The 19,441-nt window shown below is 40.1% G+C and overlaps 1 protein-coding gene across 1 annotated transcript in view; it reads right to left on the bottom strand.

Annotated features, from left to right (window-relative positions):
• LOC126092273 (microtubule-actin cross-linking factor 1) overlaps window positions 1–19,441 on the bottom strand; it is a 497,641-nt gene that overhangs the window by 225,944 nt on the left and 252,256 nt on the right. The window contains exons 8-21 of the mRNA XM_049907790.1: window positions 15,726–15,829; window positions 15,334–15,549; window positions 14,794–14,924; window positions 14,309–14,566; window positions 13,402–13,606; window positions 13,079–13,207; window positions 12,592–12,831; window positions 9,604–9,845; window positions 9,150–9,378; window positions 6,974–7,243; window positions 5,656–5,830; window positions 2,042–2,214; window positions 1,755–1,894; window positions 1,507–1,627 (exon numbers count right to left, since the gene is read on the bottom strand). Coding sequence (XP_049763747.1) covers window positions 1,507–1,627; window positions 1,755–1,894; window positions 2,042–2,214; window positions 5,656–5,830; window positions 6,974–7,243; window positions 9,150–9,378; window positions 9,604–9,845; window positions 12,592–12,831; window positions 13,079–13,207; window positions 13,402–13,606; window positions 14,309–14,566; window positions 14,794–14,924; window positions 15,334–15,549; window positions 15,726–15,829 — 2,633 coding nt within the window. The remainder of the gene's footprint in view (window positions 1–1,506; window positions 1,628–1,754; window positions 1,895–2,041; window positions 2,215–5,655; window positions 5,831–6,973; window positions 7,244–9,149; window positions 9,379–9,603; window positions 9,846–12,591; window positions 12,832–13,078; window positions 13,208–13,401; window positions 13,607–14,308; window positions 14,567–14,793; window positions 14,925–15,333; window positions 15,550–15,725; window positions 15,830–19,441) is intronic.

The following is a 19,441-nucleotide window of genomic DNA, read 5'->3' on the forward strand; positions in this document are numbered from 1 at the left end:
CGTGTTTTCTGCTATATCATTTAAATCCTGTCTGCCTAATAAACCACAAAACTAGAGGGAGACAACAGCAAACGCGGAAGAATATACGTATCGTCTCATGTTTATATTCGTAATATTCTTATGCCTAATAGTGATACAGCCAGAAATGAAGCACGGCAAGTGACTTAGATTTTTAAATCTAAGATGACTCTAATTTCTGTGCAGAATTTGATGTAATAAAGAAGCGTCCGCAAAGATTTTCAAACGGAGAAAAATTTTCGCCTAATTCTCATTCAGAACATGTTCTATCATACGCAGTCTATTATTTGATTCTTGCTGATCATTATCAAAGAAAGCAGCAGTATAAGTAACAACAAATAGCAGTCTTGTCATTGTTTCGCTTATGAGACGATTCCTCTCTCTTCTTTTTATTGTACGCGGCGGTAGCGCGCACAAAACCAAGCCATGCCGCGAGCCGCGACAGGCCGTAAACCCACAGTATCAGAATGCGACAAACAATGCATGACACAGTGCAGTAATGCATTTTCAGCTTAAGAGTGACGCAAACACCTATAACAAAGAAAACGGCATTTATCAGATCAAAGCAAAATAAGCAATCGATTCAAACCAGACGAAGCACGTGAAAAAGGAAGGGTACCCGTATAAATACAGACGGAGCGCCTGACGAATAGCAATGGCTACGTGGTAAAGCTTAACTGCTAAGCTTATGACTGGAACCAAACTACTGTAGCTGTATCGTCATTCATTCGACCTAAATTGTGTCTCATATTACAATGGACCAACTTTATTTCGATTTGGAGGTGCGGCCTAAAACTTTTCTCTTCCCTTGAATTTCGAGTCTCAAATTTCAGGTGCGGCTTAGATTCGGGAAATTTTTTTTTTCCTTTATTTCGAGTCAAATTTTTCAGGTGCGGCTTAGATTCGAGTGCGGCTTAAGATTCGAGTAAATACGGTACTCCTCACCACAATTACGATCACTCTGCGCATGCACAAATCTGGCAGATTGGGAACGACAAACAGTTTTCCGGACAGCTCTGCACACGCATACAAGCCCACTCGTATCTGCTCAAACAAACTAATTTAAACAGATGTGATGCCATGTTCATCGAAAGCAGTCTGTTATTACAAAGCATCGCACAGTCTTTGTCAAAGCCTTTGACACATTTTGCTTGCGGCAGATGCTTGTTCACGGACTGTGTTTTGTCACTGCAAATGGTGCATTTGCTTTGCAAGTTAAATATTATACTGCTGTTATACTCTCGTCTGTGTCTGATTGCTACAGTATTATTCTGTAGCAGTGGGATACAGTAAAATTCTCTGTCAGAGTATCAGTTCTTACCAGTCAAAGTAAGGAAAGTTTAACTGAAACATAATCAATGAAAAATTCTACAAAGTTTCCGGAGTTTCCCTGTTTTCTCCCGACTGAAAAAATTCCCAGGTTTTTCCCAGATTTCCCACTTGTTCAGGGGTGTATACACTCTGCATACAGTATCCAAATGTACTTACGGCTCTTAATGCTTCGACATCTGAGGGAAGCTCTTTATAAGATGCAAGTTTAAGTTCGAATTCTGTTACTATGTTTGTAGCTTCTTCAAGTCCACTGAGAACTATTTCAATGCACTTCAGCCTGAAACAAAGATATATTATTTAATGTGGAAAGTTATAAGAACTAATTAAAGTAAGCAGAATAAGGTGCAGTTTATTCAAGGCTCAGCAAGATTACACAAAGTTTTCAAATTTCAGCATTGATTAACCTTTCAATATAGAGATGAGATGTGGCCCAGAGGTTGTTCCATTTTGAAATGCATTTGTCGAGTCGGGTCTGCTGTTCAGGTGTCTTACGTGAAATACTGCGGAATGTAGATTGCAGTTTCTCCACATCTGGACCAAGAGCCTTAAACACAAAAGAACAAATTAACCATTTTTTTTTTTTGCACACAATTCTTTAAACAGATACCAAAAATGAGACCTGTCAACAGATGAACTTTCAGTCCAGTCAGTTAACAAGTATCCTAAGGTGTGAAATTTAATCTTAACTTACTTGTAGCCGTGTCTCAAAATCTTTGTGTTCAATAACCAAATGCTCCAATGAGTCAACATCTCTGGGCAGAGGTGCTGCAGTACGCGCATTTAGTGTACGTTCTGCGTCATCAAGTGCTGCTGCAAGTGCTGAGGCACTATCATTGAAAGATCGACTTGTGCTTTTGCTGTCCTCTGCAACATGTTAATTAGCAATTTTATACAATGACATTTTCCTCAAGAACTTGGTAGCATATTTCAAAGTGGTATACTCCAACAACTTCTCACAACTCCACCCAGTGTAAACAATATTCATACTAAACAAATAGAAAATAAAGTTATCAGAATAACATAATGTTATTGGATTCACCATTATTTCTCAATTGCATACAACATAAAAAAAGGTGTGTGTGTGTGAGGGGTGGAGGGGGGGAGGGGGGGGGATGATGAGCTCTTGAAAAATACTGTAACATACATAAACTGTAGGAAGAGAAACAGTTCTTCTTCACACAATATGGAAATACCTATAGCAGCACATATAATTTCATATGAAAGCATCTACTAGTGGTTCATAACAGTTACTTAAAATCGACTGTGAACTCACCAAATTTAACTGTGCTATAAATCTGCAAAATACACAAATTAAAAGTCCCCATGTGGCAGTTTCAGTCTGTATGTTGAGGATAATCTCAAGAATCGCTGTAGGGATTTTGAAATACTTTTCACTAACACACAGACAGATTCTTGAGGGTGTTTTACTACTAAGCCCAAGTCAACCAGTTGTAGATATTTAGTGCTACCCTTGCAAAGCCAGGGTGGGTCACTAATTACATGCAAAAACTAGAAACTACAAACTATTAATTGGCTTTTTTTCTAACCTAATGGTGTGTACATTAAGGCATAACACAATTTAGAATACAACAGCACACTATTTCATACAAATTGGAGACTCTGAATGCATGAGTAGAATGGATACACAAAGTAAACTGAACTCATTCCTGAATAACAGCAGTGGAGGAAAACCAACTGTGTGTCCATTAAGTGAACTAATATCAAAGCAAATATGATCTCAGATAGAGTAGCTTGTTGTTTGTTCGCAATACAAATGGACAGATAAAAAAATCCACTCACCAAGTGGCATTAGGAGAAAACACACACAGAAGTTATGGAAATTTGCAAACTTTTGGAGCCAGTGGCTCCTTCTTCTAGCAAAAGGGTTGGAGGGGAAGGAAGAGGGATGAAGAGAAAGAACTGATGCAGCTTAGGAAATGGGGGGATTTATAGAGAAGTTGCCTAGAATTCCAGGTCAACTGCTACGAATGAGATTTGAAAACCTGAAAGCTTAAAGGTGGAAAACAGGATCATAAACAACACAAAGATTACTGGCAAAACATGGTGCAAGTGTTAATAAGAGTGGGAAGCTAAGTGCATTATACATTGCACGTTGACAGAGGCAAGATGGGGGTGGGAGGAAGGAAAAATATAAGTCAGAAAATAAAATATACAGAAACGCTAAAAGGGAGCAAAGACAAGGAATAGTTTCTGAAAAGAAATGTTGATACCAAAGAAATTAATGTAAATTTAGGCAGGTGGGTGGCAAGAATCAATAACATGTTGTAACAACAGTTCCCACTTACATAGTCCTGGGAAACTGGTGCCATGTGGGAGAATCCGAATTGCACATGTGGTGAAACGGGTGTCAATGTCATGACTGTCAAGTTGTATAGCATGCTCTGCAACAGGATATTGTGTGTTGCCAGTGCACACTCACTGTCTGTGTCCAGTCATTCTAACTGATAACTTGGTAACAGTCATGCGAATGCAGAAGGTCGAACAGTGTTTACATAACAGCTGGTATGCAACGTGTGTCATTTCACAGGTGGCTCTCCCTTTAATAGTATATGTTCTGCCAGTAACAGGACTGGTATAAGTGGCACAATGAAGTCGTACACTGGGACTATCAATGAGGCAGGAAGCATTGGGTAGGGAAATGGGTGCAGAAGAAGCATACAATCTTAACCGGATATCGCAGGATGGGGAGTGGGTTTAAAAGCTGTTCTAAGTGCGGTGGGCAAAATGTCAAACAGGAATGGCCCTCATTTCAGGGCACGGTATTATGAAGTCATAGCCTTGTTGAAGTAGAGAATCAATTAATTCCAGACTAGGACAGTACTGAATGACAAGAAGTGTGCCCCTAAGTTGTTAGTTTCTTTGAGGTATCAGCAGTAGCAGGAATGGTTGTGACAGCCTTGGAAATCTGCTCTTGAACTAAGCTCAAGGAGAAATTCTGTCCAACCTAGCTCCCCCAATCTCTGCGCTATCCCAGTCAGGCCCTATGCTCCTACTGCACTCATTTCCCTACCCTATGGATTCTACCTGTGAATATTGTCTCTGATAAGACTTGCCATACATACCCTCTTACCACCACCTAGATCAGCTGCGCACCTGGCAAATTAAAGGCAGAGCCTTCTGTGAAATGATACGTCATGTGCCAGCTGTTATGTAAATACTGTTCAGCCTTCTACACAGGTATGACTAGCATCAATTTATCAGTTAGGATGAATGGGCACAGACTGGAGTGCGCATACTGGCAAATATCCTGTTGCAGAGCATGCTCTGCAACATAACACTCGTGACCTCATTGCCTGTTTCACCACATATGCCAACTGGATTCTCCCACGACACCAGTTTCTCAGAACTCCACAGGTGGGAACTGGTGTTATACCGTGTGCTTGGTTCTGGACACCCATCTGGCTTTAATTTACATTAATGTCTTAGGTCTCGGCATTTCTTTTCTTCTTTGCCCCATTTCAGTTTTCTAGTATTACATTTTCTCACAAGTTTTCTCCCCCCACCCCCTTCCCCGCCACCAGCCTATCACATATAATGCACTTAGCTATCCACTCTTATTAACCCTTGCACCATGTTTTGTCAATAATCTGTTTTCTTTATTATATTATCCTCCACTTTCAAGCTTTCAGGTTTTCAGATTCATCCGGTGCAGTCCCCAAAAAAATCAGCCTTTCCTTCTAATCCTGTCCCGTAAGTCTCCCATGATCTGGGGTTCTGGGCGACTTTTCCATTACACCCCCCACCCCCCAACCTCTCTTCCAGGAGGAGTAGTCATTGGCTCTGAAATCTTGCACATTTTCTGTTCAATTATATTTTCAAAAACTTATTATTTTTGTTATTTGCTTATTATTTTTGTTATTTGCTTATTATTTAATGAACTTTGCCTGGTTACAACAAATCTCAACTTGTTTCTGTCCCAATACACACCTGTACTATCTTGGGACAGTCTTCACAAGGTATGTTGAGTCATGAAAAAAGTTAACTGAAAGAACTGTAATTAGCTTCACCCTACCCAGAGCACAAATTCTTCAAAAGCCTAGAACCTGTGACTCACTGGGTTTTAAGTTATAGTCTCTGGGTACAGGAGAGATCAGTGTCCATATATTCTCCATATTTCACTTGTCAGAATTAATGTCATGAGAATTAACTTTTGTTCCACATACTTAATAGTTCTACAAGACAATAATCATATTAATTTTATTACCTATATCACATGCATCTTCCTATCTCTTACATTTGACTACAGTAAATGGTGCACTATAAATATGCGGTTTCACATCTTACCCTCATCTCTAGCACGTCTCTCAAATTCATCAAAGAGTCTGTTAACTTCTTCCATTTCTCTCTTGAGGCGTCGCAGCTGTGGATCAGCAGGGTCACCTTCCTGCAGTAGTTTGTCTGCATCTTCATTCAGAGCTTTACGAATAGCTGAACGTTGTTCTTGGCCCATTGCTAAGAACTGAAAAAAATGAGAAAATAGTAAAGGGAAACATACATCATTAACAGAATAGTTACAAACTATTATGAAGTGGACTGATCTTGAAAATTTTGTTAACAGTGATGGCTGGACCTGATAAATAATAATTTTGCTCTCTAGTTTTTACTCTTCTTCAGTAACCAAAGTGCCACTTTGGTGTGACATCTAACCGTACTTGTGACTACATCCTCCAGATGAGAAAATGACAGTCTTTCCTAAGTATGTACTTTCTTAGGTATTTTCCTTTGCTATATTGAAGACGTAGAAAAACATATTTCCAGCCAGCTGAAAAAATCTGAAACTGCTGTAAATTGTGTGCTATGTAAAAATTTGTATTCATATACAAATTTTGTGATATTTAAGATTTTCAAAATTACACAAGCTGTACTTTCTGAAATGCCTGTCACATTATATCCCATAAGCCAAGTCACGATCCAGTTGTTACTTCTATACAATATTTTACATAAAAAACTTTTATCTTAACAATTCACAACTTCATAAAATGTAATACACCAACAGCAGCACACGGCACAGGAGAAAGTGTAGTACAAAATATAATTCACTTTGGTGTGTAGGAGGAGGAAGAGAGGTTGTGATGGTGATGGTGGTGGCAAAGGTGTAAGTAGTAACACCCACACGAAATGTGGGGAAAGAAAGGTCACAATACTAGAATATGAAGTGAACACAGTATTACACTTGTGTAGAGGACAGCCACATGAAAATAGTGAATAAAAGGGAGATACAAATAATGGATGAGGAAATACAATGTTTAATAAAATTTGGATTGTGGTTGTACATAAGTGGTGGAGCAACAATCAGCAGTATGAAAGATGCTTTACAATGTAAGGTAGCTGTTATTTGAGACACGTGAACTGTATTAATCCAAAATTATTTAGTTTATCACAATATAGGCAATGTACACACTTCTCAAGTTAGCACTCTTGATAAATTAACTAAATATGTGGTCCAAATCAAAATGTTACAGAAAATCAAGGCTTTTAAAAAACAATGACTAAAACGTCATTCGAAATAATATGTGGATTACGAGTTGAATTGAAAATCGCTCAAACATCTATCAAAAAGCAAATTATTGTATATTCAAATGTTTCTCTATTTTAAACAAACCTGTGCCAGATCCCAGCTTTTGACAACCTTGATTGTGGCAAAGATCATATTCTGCCGCATGCGAAGTTGCTTCTTTTGCCAAAGGGCAGTTGAACGATCAAACTGTCGCCGCAACCTATCGGCAGCATCAATTGCATCCTTATCTGGAGGAGGGATCAGGAAGCACACACCAGGTACAGTAGACTCTTGCCCTGAAGAGTTGCTCACTCGCCACTTGACTCTGCCAGAATTATCATGGAGGACACACTTCTCCCCTTTCTCAATAATGATCTGTGGACAACAGCATTCACAGTAAAAAATTTTAAGTGTTAAATTTACTGACAGTAAACGGAAAAGATGAGTGTCATGTTATATCCAAATGACCTCATTAACATTTCTCAAGGGAGGGAATGAGGTAAGAACCAGTGTAAACACAAAAATATTTTAAAAGCTAGGGAAGCTTAATTTTTCTTCTTTTGAGCTATAAATTGTGTCAGGTGGAGTGGGCAAGGGGAGAAAAGGTGTGTGGGGGAATGGGATGGAGGGTTGGGGAAGGGTGGGCAACTCAAAGCTATAGTGCGGACACTATGTAATCAGCAAGCAGAGAGAGAGAGAGAGAGAGAGAGAGAGAGAGAGAGAGAGAGAGAGAGAGAGAGAGAGAACACTCAAAAGATAGTACAATGCGGACAGTTTTAATGTGGCAAATTAGGTGGCAGATGTTCTGATGTGTAGTTGCATCAAATATCGCTAGAGGTTGGGCCTGAACTACGTCATTAACAATACTCTGCTAACTTCAACAAGCAATTGCGTAATAGTCATCCACGAATATTTTGTGATGTGTGTTGCTCGTTGTTTTCTTTCCTTCATTTGAAATAAGTGAAGCAAATAATTCTAGTCCATCATGGATCGGTTATCTCTGTGACAATGTGTTCTGCTGTAGGCTGCTGCCCAGTGGAATGGAGGCGGGATTTATTTCCCCGCACCACTCCTTCTAATGTGGCAGTCAAAATTCTAGTCAATTTATGCTCACATCCATCTGCAACTACAGCCTATAGTGCTCACCCTCTGAGCTATAGTGATTGGAAAACAACGTCTGTAACTTTTTCAACAGTGCCGAAATTTTTCTCCTAATGCTAAAAGCGAGTTGCTGTACGTTCGGTTCGGCTTCTACACTAAATGCCTTGTCAGTTCTATACGTTGTGGTGTCAAGCATGGGTCATAGGGCTATGAATGCCCACGAAAGGTCGAAATTAGAAGTCAGCAGATTTTTTAATCTTCGGATTGGGTGGGAAAAAGGCAAATAATGTCCAGAGACACCTTATATCAGAGACATGTTCACTTAACTGGTGGGAAAATGCTGCTGCGTTTCAACACAACAATCACCTCTGACAGCTTAAATACGCCCAAACGAAAAAAGCAAAAGGCCATTTCAGAAGAAAAAGGTGTTGAAGTTTTTGCGAAAGCAAACATTCCAGTCAAAAAGTTCCTAATCAGCACTTTTTTCAACATTCAATTTTAAAGAACTAATAATTTATTTGTCTTCACTCATGTAGCGGACAACCTTTTAAATTTGTGTGTCTAATCATTGACAACAAAGAAAACAGAGGCAAATTTGACAAAAACTGACACCAGATTAGCAAAAAATAGATGCGAAGTTTTCCAAAAATAGATGCTACATTTTTCAGTCCCAAAAGATAGCGCAATAACCAGGACATAGGTTACAGACAAAACATTGTGCAAGAGTTAATACAAGTGGAAAGCTAAGTGCATAGTATGTAGTAGAGACAGAGGGGCAGAAAAAGCTGATGCATCAGAAAATAAAAGATATAGAAAACTAAAAGGAAGTGAAGAAAGGAATTACTGGGAAGAAATGCTGAGACCAAAGAAATTTCTTCTATCTATGTCAAATATATAATTTACACAGAAATTAGGAACATTGGGAAACATATTCAAAACACATTAAATTCAATTTTTAGGTAAGAATATTTCTATTAAAACTCAATTTCCTATCAGAATGGTAATCACACTAATGCAGTTTCATAAGAACAACTTTATTACTTTTATGCATTACAATGACACCTGGTCAATATTTCCAAATCATCATCATTATCAGATGTGAATGCCAATAAACAAATCAGAATTGACTATTTACTTCTGTGACAAGTCATAGTTCTTATTTAATACGCAGTGTACTTACATTGACTTGTTTGTACGAGCATACTGCAGTCACAGCTGTGGGGCGTGTTACAGGCTGTCTTCGTTGCTTGAGAGGAATTATTTCTGTGGCTCTCTCAGCTATCCTTTGTATTACAGTAGTGTATTGGTTAAGCTCATCACGGAGTTCTTGCATTCCTTTCAGTAAACGTTCACCTTCATCCAATGTGAAATCGGACTTACTGTAGATCGTGTTCAGCAGTTCATCTCGCCTACACAGAGAGAATGGCATACAGTTAGTGGAACACACATTTATGTAATGTGCTTGTCATGAGATTTGCAATTTTGTACTCTGACAAAAATGCAGTTAACATGCATAAAAACTGAACAGCTTAGCCAGCAATATTTGGAGACAAGAAAGGAATACATCATGAATCTTCACAGTCAAGCAACGCCTGAAAAGTGCATGTACTTGGAGTAGCCAATATCACACTCACTTGGCTATCCACGCTTCAGCATCATGCAAGTCACGGTAGAACTGCTGGTAGTGGGCAGCATGCTTGAGATGAGTCTCCAGACAAAGTGTCAATTGCAGTAGCCAAGCCCACTGAGTCTGCATAGCAGCCATGTATGCCTCTATACACTTTGCTGCTGGGTGATGCTGCAGAACCAAGCTCTCTCCTCGATCTTGTACTGCACTGAACTGTATCTCTCGTTTCTCCAACTCACTCATGAGGGACTGCAAAAATTTAAAAAAGTTGTTAGCTAATCAGCAAAAAACTTGCAAGTAGTGGTTGTCATAATAATAGTAGTAGTATTTTTTGGACAAGTCATCAGATGCAACACTTTCATCATAAACATTCCTAAAGGAAAATCTTAGGAATGAAAGGAAGAGGATGACCTAGGAAGACATCGAGAAGAGGATCCGATGTGACAATTACGTGGAACCGAAACAAACATAAAACAGAAGGGAGCAGAAGCAGCCACAAGGCATTATCCTTTGGAATATACACATCTGTATGCATGAATCAATGTATGTACGAGGGTTATTCAGAGAGAAGGAAACGTTTTGGAATTTAAAAATAATAATAATAAAAATAATAATAATATAGAAGAAATACATTTTATTATATACATCTGAAGGAGCAACTAACATACTACTTTTCCACATAGTCATCAACACATTGAGGCACTTATCACAGTGGTGGACAAGCTTCAAAAGACCTTCGTCGTGAAATTCTGCTGTCCGGGACTTCAGGGAGTGAGTCATGCCCACGTGGACTTCCGCATCATCATCAAAGTGCTGCGTTGCAGGCCAGTTCTTCATCTTGGGAAACAAGTGGAAGTTGCTTGGTGCAAGATTGGGGCTGTAGGGTGGATGAGGGAAAACTTCCCATTTGAATGAATTAAGGAGTTCTTTAGTGCGGTTTGCCATGTGAGGTCGGGCATTGGCATGCAAACACAAAATTTTGGTTGTCAGCTTTCCTTGGTGTTTGTTTTGAACTGCTCTTCTAAAACTGTGCAAAGTTTGACAGTATCAGGCAGAATTTATGGTTGCTCCACGTTCGAGAAAATCAATACGAAGCACACCTTGCCTATCCCAAAACAATGTTGCCATAAACTTCCTTGTTGACAAGATTTGCAAACATTTTCTTGGTTTTTGAGGGGACCTTGTGTTCCCACACTCCAAGGACTGTAATTTTGTCTCGCAACTGACATGTTTCATCCAAATCTCATCACCAGTTACGATTCGATCCACCATGTTTGTGGTAGGCCACCAGAAATGTCAACGTTGCCCCCATTCACTGTTCTTTATGGTGCTCTGTAAGCATTTTGGCCACCCATTGTGCAAAAAATTTGTGGTAGCCTAGCTTTTGAGTGACAATTTCAAACAACAAAGTCCGTGAAAATTGTGGGAAAAAAAGCAAAAGGACCGTTATTGTGAAGTGACTGTTTTCACAAATTGTTTCATCAACTTCAACGACTTTATTGGCAGTCACAATGCTCGGGCATCCACTCTTCTCTTCATCATGAACGTTGCTTTGGCCATTTTTAAACCGAATACACCATTTCTGGATGGAAAATTCACTCATTACGTTGTTTCCGTACACTTCGCACAGTTCATGACAAATTTCTATAGATTTTAGGTTTTTTTGCCAACAAAAACCATATCACGGACTGCACCTCACAAATGGCGGGATTTTCGATTGCTGCACACATTTCAAATTCGAATATAGAAAAAGCTAGACTTGCAGAGACATTCCCACTGTCATGGATGGATGCAGACTGAGCTGCCGAACATGCAGATACCAAAATATACGCAACTGGTGCGCACCTAGCGGTGTCAGATGGAAACGTTCCCTACTTTCTGAATAGCCGTTATATGTAAGCAGTAGCAGTAGTAGTAGTAGTAGTAGTAGTAGTAGTAGCAGCAGCAGCAGCAGCACCAGCACCAGCAGCAGCACCAGCAGCAGCACCAGCCGCGGCGGCGGAGGAAGATGACGATTGCTGAGACACACTTATAAATGTGTATTTCTTCAAGGCTGTTTATCTTCCCTGTTTTTCCCAAGCTGTCCCTCTTCAAACAAACATTTAAACAATTTGGCTTGCAAACCCATTAAGTTTCTTTTGGCTTCTTTCACTTACTCCTTTGCATATAGCATGCAAGATCTTGGGCCTCGAGATCCCGGAGGTTTATCCATAAATGCCCATATAACGTAGAACTAACATGAACAATGATGTATTCTTAGCAATAAGTGTAGTACTAAATACCATACAAAATTAACTGTTCACCATAGCACAAATTTTTGTCCTATAGCAAGAATTAAATAACTATTGAAGAGAGAAAAAACTACATTGCATGTATGAATAACAATGTAAATGCATTTTGCTGGCATTGTACATAAAAGTAAAATTACATGTTATGAGCAAAAAAATAAATTTAGGTCAATTTTCCCACACACTTAACCATCATTCAGTATGAGTAAATCTGCTGCTCCAAACATTGTTTGTAAATCATCTTGCACAGAACACACTGGAAAAACAGTGACAGACGGTATTGGTTATTCACTTTATCTCAAGGCAATTTTAACACTTCAACCCTCCTTCCCCCCCCCCCCCCCCTCCCCCCCGCCCAAGCAATATCATCACATGGCTTCTCAGTTCTGAAATTTCTTGGTAACATATACTTTGTTCCTAGCCACTGTTGATCTCATTCACAGCCTACTGTCTCTCTTTGACATTTCTAGCACTTCAGTTGTCAAATCTCATTCAACACTAGTATTGTCAACCTGTATTTTTCACCACGCAGTTGTGCTACTTATGCCATAATGACATTCCTATCTAATCTTTATCTTCATCCTCTTCTGCATTTCACATTAGTGAAATGTTCTCTGCTTTTGCTCAATTAAAAAAAATTAAAACCTCAAATCCTTTAAGAAGAAAAAATACTAAAACAAATGAATGGGATTAAAAACAGGCCTTACCTCGTAATATTGTTCCAGAGCAGGTACATTAAGCGACTTATCACTCCAGTCTCTTGTAACTTCTGTTTCTTCCTTGTCATTCAACCAAACCAGCTCATTTGTGGCTGATTGGAGGAAGTCTTGTAGCACTTCTAGATCAGACAGTCGTTTATTAGAAGTGACCAGCAGTTCATTATAAAGCTTCTGTAATTGTCCGAGGTGCTGATTGTACAGTTGCAGCTCTTCACCATGGAAATTGCTCTGTATAGATGAGAAAAACAGTCATACAGAGAACAAAAAAGAAATATTTATTACAAAATGAGAAAAGAAGACTAAAATGCACACTACATAATATCTTTTGGCACTATCAAATGACTTTTCATTCATTTCTTATGAGCGTAACTTAATACAACCACAACGAATCATAAAAATAACAAAATAATCAGTCATACTGCAAGATAGGCTGAAACATATTCAGTCCTACTCGTGCAGCAAAGTCATAACTTACCTTTGCTAATGAGCAGTGCTCAACCTTTGTCTGAAACTGCTCAATGATTCTATGTTCTCGCTGGTGGAGTTCAAGTTCATTTTGGACACTTGGTAAATCAGATCCATATTCAGCATCTTGTAGTTGTTTCTAATAAAATAAAACAATAAATCAGAATCATCATAGTCACCTTACCATCACTATTAATCCTGCATCATTCGCACCATTATTCAATTATAAAAGAAATTTCTTATCACTACTAAATACCAACCGACATCTCACTACTGATATCAAATTTCGCTTAAAATCTATAAAAAGTGCACAAAAACTTTTCTTTCACTTACCAATTTAGAACGACACCATTCAGAGCATTCTTGAAGCTGTCTAAAATGCACATTTGTATCAACAAGTCTTGTCTCCAACACAGTGCGTGTCTGTCTAGTTACAGTTCGTTCTTCTACAGGGAATGATAATGATGCAAGAGGAGAAACCAGATGGGTATGTACCAATTGCCTTAGGGAAACCCAACGTTGATGGAGTTTCTGGACTCTGCACAAAATAAATAAGAGCACCGCTTAGTGACAAGTTAGTAATTTTGTTTCAGTTTAGTTAATTGTGAATTATTTTATCTAATTGTTTGAGGATATTAAAGTACAAATCTATACAGTTTATTTTCATACATGAATATCTGTATTTTTTTTTTAAACCATCCATTTTTCTCACAACGGTGAGAAAATTCCTAGATTTGTATCTACTTAAACAATGCAACACCGACTTTTTCATAATTTTCTTTAGCACCAATCATGAAGAAAGGAGGAGGAGCAATATCAGTTCATGATGACCGTGGTGTGAGACTGAATATAGGACTTCTAATTTCTGCTAAATTTCCAGCTGAAGTTGTGATATACATTAGTCAACTGATAAACCAGTTTGCAGCCTTCATCTATAACTCTGAATGCTATTATTCATTGTGTTGTGACAGTAAACTATCAAGTGGTTCACCATTACAGAAAGGTCGAGGAGGAAAGATCACAAATCATAATAATCCTTGTCTACTGAACTATGGCTGTACGGGCAAATGAAGTACTGTATGTGCAAATGAAGTATAAGACAGGTCACCAAGACGTATTTACCTTGCAAGTAAACCTATTTTGTGATGAAACTGTATTTCATTGTGGCTAATAATCACAGGAACCAAATGGAAGGCTTAATGCAATGCAATGCAACAAGTACTAACAGCACAGAACTAACCTCTTATGCAATTCCGGTGCCTGAGGGTACCGTCCTTCACGCAGGACTTGTGTGTCTGTGAACATGCTGTTGATGGCATCCTCTGTACCTCTCAGCTCCGTTTCCAGTAAATCGACATTATGTTTTGCATCAAGAGGATGCAGGCGGTCCAGACGACGAGCTTCTTCTTCAACACGTACCTCGAGCTCGCCCAGACGAGAATCAACTTGCTTAACTTCACGGTGCACTTTCTCAGCAAGTCTTTGCAGTCTTTCCAGTCTGAAACAGGATTAAAGAAACACACAATACACTACTGCATCAAAACTGAATGAGCAAACTACGTCATCAAGCAGTGGGCACGAAATGTGGCAAGTCCTCATTTCCAGTGAAGTCAAGCTGTAATAGGGAGACCAAAACAGACTACTGGCTTAAACTTTTGTAATACGTATGATGCCTACACATTTACAGGGCTTTAATTAATTTATTAAGCTTAGTAACATTCTTACCGTTTTATCTCTTCGAGGATGGCATGATCGCGATCCTGGTGTGCAATCATCAGTCTGTTCCAATTCTTGTCAATAACCTCATACTGAAGTTCAGATTCAATGTCTACTTCTCCAACAGCTTCAAAATATTTCTGTGAATAATATTAATCAACTTAAACATTGCCACATAATAAAAGGCAGATTACTTTTAATTCCAGGGAGAAAAACAAAACTGCTAAAATTCATAACTGATTCACTGAAAAAAAATCATAAAGATACTCTGCATCACAGAACAACTGACGAATTTAAATAAAAGAAATTGACAGTACGAGACCCAGAACAAAATAATTTTGGACGGAAGAACGAAGAAGGTTGCAAAGTATGAGAATGAAAGAATATTGAGAAATAAGAAATACCAGAAGAAACGAAGCTGAAGTGAATTAACGTGGTCCTAAGGTGGCCAAATGGAAGAAGAAGAAGAAGAAGAAGAAGAAAAAGAAGAAGAAGAAACTAATATCTGAAACATATTTCTGGGTACGCTTTGCATTACTTGCATCTTACCTCAAGTTCCCTGTAGATTAAGTGCAGTTTCTGTTTATCTCGCTGTCTAGGTGGAATTTCATCTGATCGGAATCGATTCGATTCTGCGGCAAGTTTCTTCATTTCTATGAGAGTGCTTGGAAATGTGCGATCCAACATCACTGAAATTTTTTCTCTCATCCATAAATGCAGACTGCTGGCCAGTTCACGATATTCAGATAGCCTCTGTTGAGATTCCTGTTAAAACAGAAATTATTTAAAAATGCGTGCCCAACTGGTGGGTTTACAGTTACTCACTTTAGTTTTGATGTTATTATTTGCTCTTATGACTTCTAACAAATATTATAGGTTGAGATTAAGAACAAAAAAAAAATTATTGCATTACAAAATGAATTAATCTCAATGACACTTACTGAATCATAAAGTGGATGAATTGGGGGTGGTTCTGGGAACACATCATAAAGTGATGATATGTATGTGATGAGAGACTTCTCATCTGGCTCAGGTGTGTCAACATCTGAAAAAGAAAAAAAACAAGTAATGTTAACAACAAATCACAGCTTTATAACTTCCTCTCCAAGACAAATTTATTTACCCTTTGCGAGCCAGTAAATCAGTTTCTGGTGATACAATGACATTTTTTCTGTTTGTGTACTTATGACACTGTATTGATTTGTACAAAGACAGTTAGCCTACAGCCCTACAAGCATATATGACCACTGTTATACAAAGGTTCTTTAAGTAATTAAATAACAGAAACTTTGTTAGCTTACCATCCAACATTTTTACTCATATTCAACAGGCTTTCATCAAAATTTGAACCACTTGTGTGGCAAAAGAAAACAGTATTCTGATGAGTATTTTTTCCAAAATATTTTCCATTTTCAAATATTAATAAACAATAGATATAATGTCTCCTTTGCTTTTAACACCAAGTTCAGAAACACTGCAACATAACTTTATGATAATTTGCCTAATACTTAGTTTCAAGTAGAAACGCTGTTTAAGCAATCTTCTAACAAAATCAAAAGCGAATAATCAAAATACTGGTAGAAGTCCTATTCTGTGTAAAGGAGACATCACCAAACAACAAAAACTATAAACGTAACAATTTTATACAAAAAGACACCAAGGCTTTCATTTTATATACTTGTCTACACAATATATAGCAAGAAAGATGATGAGACTTACCAAACAAAAGCGCTGGCAGGTCGATAGACACACAAACATACACACAAAATTCTAGCTTTCGCAACCAACGGTTGCCTCGTCAGGAAAGACAAAAGGATTTGGGTTTCAAGAGAGAGGGTAAGGAGTCATTCCAATCCCGGGAGCGGAAAGACTTACCTTAGGGGGAAAAAAGGACAGGTATACACTCGCACACACACACACACACATATCCGTCCGCATATACACAGACACAAGCAGACATTTGTAAAGGCAAAGAGTTTGGGCAGAGATGTCAGTCAGGGCGGAAGTACAGAGGCAAAGATGATGTTGAAAGACAGGTGAGGTATGAGCGGCGACAGATTGAAATTAGAAATTAGCGGAGACTGAGGCCTGGCGGATAGCGAGAAGAGAGGATATGCTGAAGGGCAAGTTCCCATCTCCGGAGTTCTGACAGGTTGGTGTTAGTGGGAAGTATCCAGCTAACCCGGACGGTGTAACACTGTGCCAAGATGTGCTGGCCGTGCACCAAGGCATGTTTAGCCACAGGGTGATCCTCATTACCAACAAACACTGTCTGCCTGTGTCCATTCATGTGAATGGACAGTTTGTTGCTGGTCATTCCCACATAGAACGCTTCACAGTGTAGGCAGGTCAGTTGGTAAATCACGTGGGTGCTTTCACACGTGGCTCTGCCTTTGATCGTGTACACCTTCCGGGTTACAGGACTGGAATAGGTGGTGGTGGGAGGGTGCATGGGACAGGTTTTACACCGGGGGCGGTTACAGGGGTAGGAGCCAGAGGGTAGGGAAGGTGGTTTGGGGATTTCATAGGGATGAACTAAGAGGTTACGAAGGTTAGGTGGACGGCGGAAAGACACTCTTGGTGGAGTGGGGAGGATTTCATGAAGGATGGATCTCATTTCAGGGCAGGATTTGAGGAAGTCGTATCCCTGCTGGAGAGCCACATTCAGAATCTGATCCAGTCCCGGAAAGTATCCTGTCACAAGTGGGGCACTTTTGGGGTTCTTCTGTGGAAGGTTCCGGGTTTGAGGAGATGAGGAAGTGGCTCTGGTTATTTGCTTCTGTACCAGGTCGGGAGGGTAGTTACGGGATGCAAAAGCTGTTTTCAGGTTGTTGGTGTAATGGTTCAAGGATTCCGGACTGGAGCAGATTCGTTTGCCACGAAGACCTAGGCTGTAGGGAAGGGACCGTTTGATGTGGAATGGGTGGCAGCTGTCATAATGGAGGTACTGTTGCTTGTTGGTGGGTTTGATGTGGACGGACGTGTGAAGCTGGCCATTGGACAGGTGGAGGTCAACGTAAAGGAAAGTGGCATGGGATTTAGAGTAGGACCAGGTGAATCTGATGGAACCAAAGGAGTTGAGGTTGGAGAGGAAATTCTGGAGTTCTTCTTCACTGTGAGTCCAGATCATGAAGATGTCATCAATAAATCTGTACCAAACTTTGGGTTGGCAGGACTGGGTAACCAAGAAGGCTTCCTCTAAGCGACCCATGAATAGGTTGGCGTACGAGGGGGCCATCCTGGTACCCATGGCTGTTCCCTTTAATTGTTGGTATGTCTGGCCTTCAAAAGTGAAGAAGTTGTGGGTCAGGATGAAGCTGGCTAAGGTAATGAGGAAAGAGGTTTTAGGTAGGGCGGCAGGTGATCGGCGTGAAAGGAAGTGCTCCATCGCAGCGAGGCCCTGGACATGCGGAATATTTGTGTATAAGGAAGTGGCGTCAATGGTTACAAGGATGGTTTCCGGGGGTAACAGACTGGGTAGGGATTCCAGGCGTTCGAGAAAGTGGTTGGTGTCTTTGATGAAGGATGGGAGACTGCATGTAATGGGTTGAAGGTGTTGATCTACGTAGGCAGAGATGCGTTCTGTGGGGGCTTGGTAACCAGCTACAATGGGACGGCCGGGATGATTGGGTTTGTGAATTTTGGGAAGAAGGTAGAAGGTAGGGGTGCGGGGTGTTGGTGGTGTCAGGAGGTTGATGGAGTCAGGTGAAAGGTTTTGCAGGGGGCCTAAGGTTCTGAGGATTCCTTGAAGCTCCGCCTGGACATCAGGAATGGGATTACCTTGGCAAACTTTGTAAGTAGTGTTGTCTGAAAGCTGACGCAGTCCCTCAGCCACATACTCCCGACGATCAAGTACCACAGTCGTGGAACCCTTGTCTGCCGGAAGAATGACGATGGATCGGTCAGCCTTCAGATCACGGATAGCCTGGGCTTCAGCAGTGGTGATATTGGGAGTAGGATTAAGGTTTTTTAAGAAGGATTGAGAGGCAAGGCTGGAAGTCAGAAATTCCTGGAAGGTTAGGAGAGGGTGGTTTTGAGGAAGAGGAGGTGGGTCCCGCTGTGACGGAGGACGGAACTGTTCCAGGGATGGTTCAATTTGGATAGTGTCTTGGGGAGTTGGATCATTAGGAGTAGGATTAGGATCATTTTTCTTCGTGGCAAAGTGATATTTCCAGCAGAGAGTACGGGTGTAGGACAGTAAATCTTTGACGAGGGCTGTTTGGTTAAATCTGGGAGTGGGGCTGAAGGTGAGGCCTTTGGATAGGACAGAGGTTTCGGATTGGGAGAGAGGTTTGGAGGAAAGGTTAACTACTGAATTGGGGTGTTGTGGTTCCAGATTGTGTTGATTGGGATTTTGAGGTTTTGGAGGGAGTGGAGCTGGAAGTGGGAGATTGAGTAGATGGGAGAGACTGGGTTTGTGTGCAATGAGAGGAGGTTGAGGTTTGCTGGAAAGGTTGTGAAGGGTGAGTGAGTTGCCTTTCCGGAGGTGGGAAACCAGGAGATTGGATAGTTTTTTAAGGTGGAGGGTGGCATGTTGTTCTAATTTGCGGTTGGCCTGTAGGAGGATGCTCTGAACAACTGGTGTGGATGTGGGAGAGGAAAGATTGAGGACTTTTATTAAGGATAGGAGTTGATGGGTGTGTTGATTGGCTGAGTG

Source organism: Schistocerca cancellata, chromosome 7 (genome assembly GCF_023864275.1).
Source record: "Schistocerca cancellata isolate TAMUIC-IGC-003103 chromosome 7, iqSchCanc2.1, whole genome shotgun sequence".
NCBI classification, from domain to species: domain Eukaryota; kingdom Metazoa; phylum Arthropoda; class Insecta; order Orthoptera; family Acrididae; genus Schistocerca; species Schistocerca cancellata.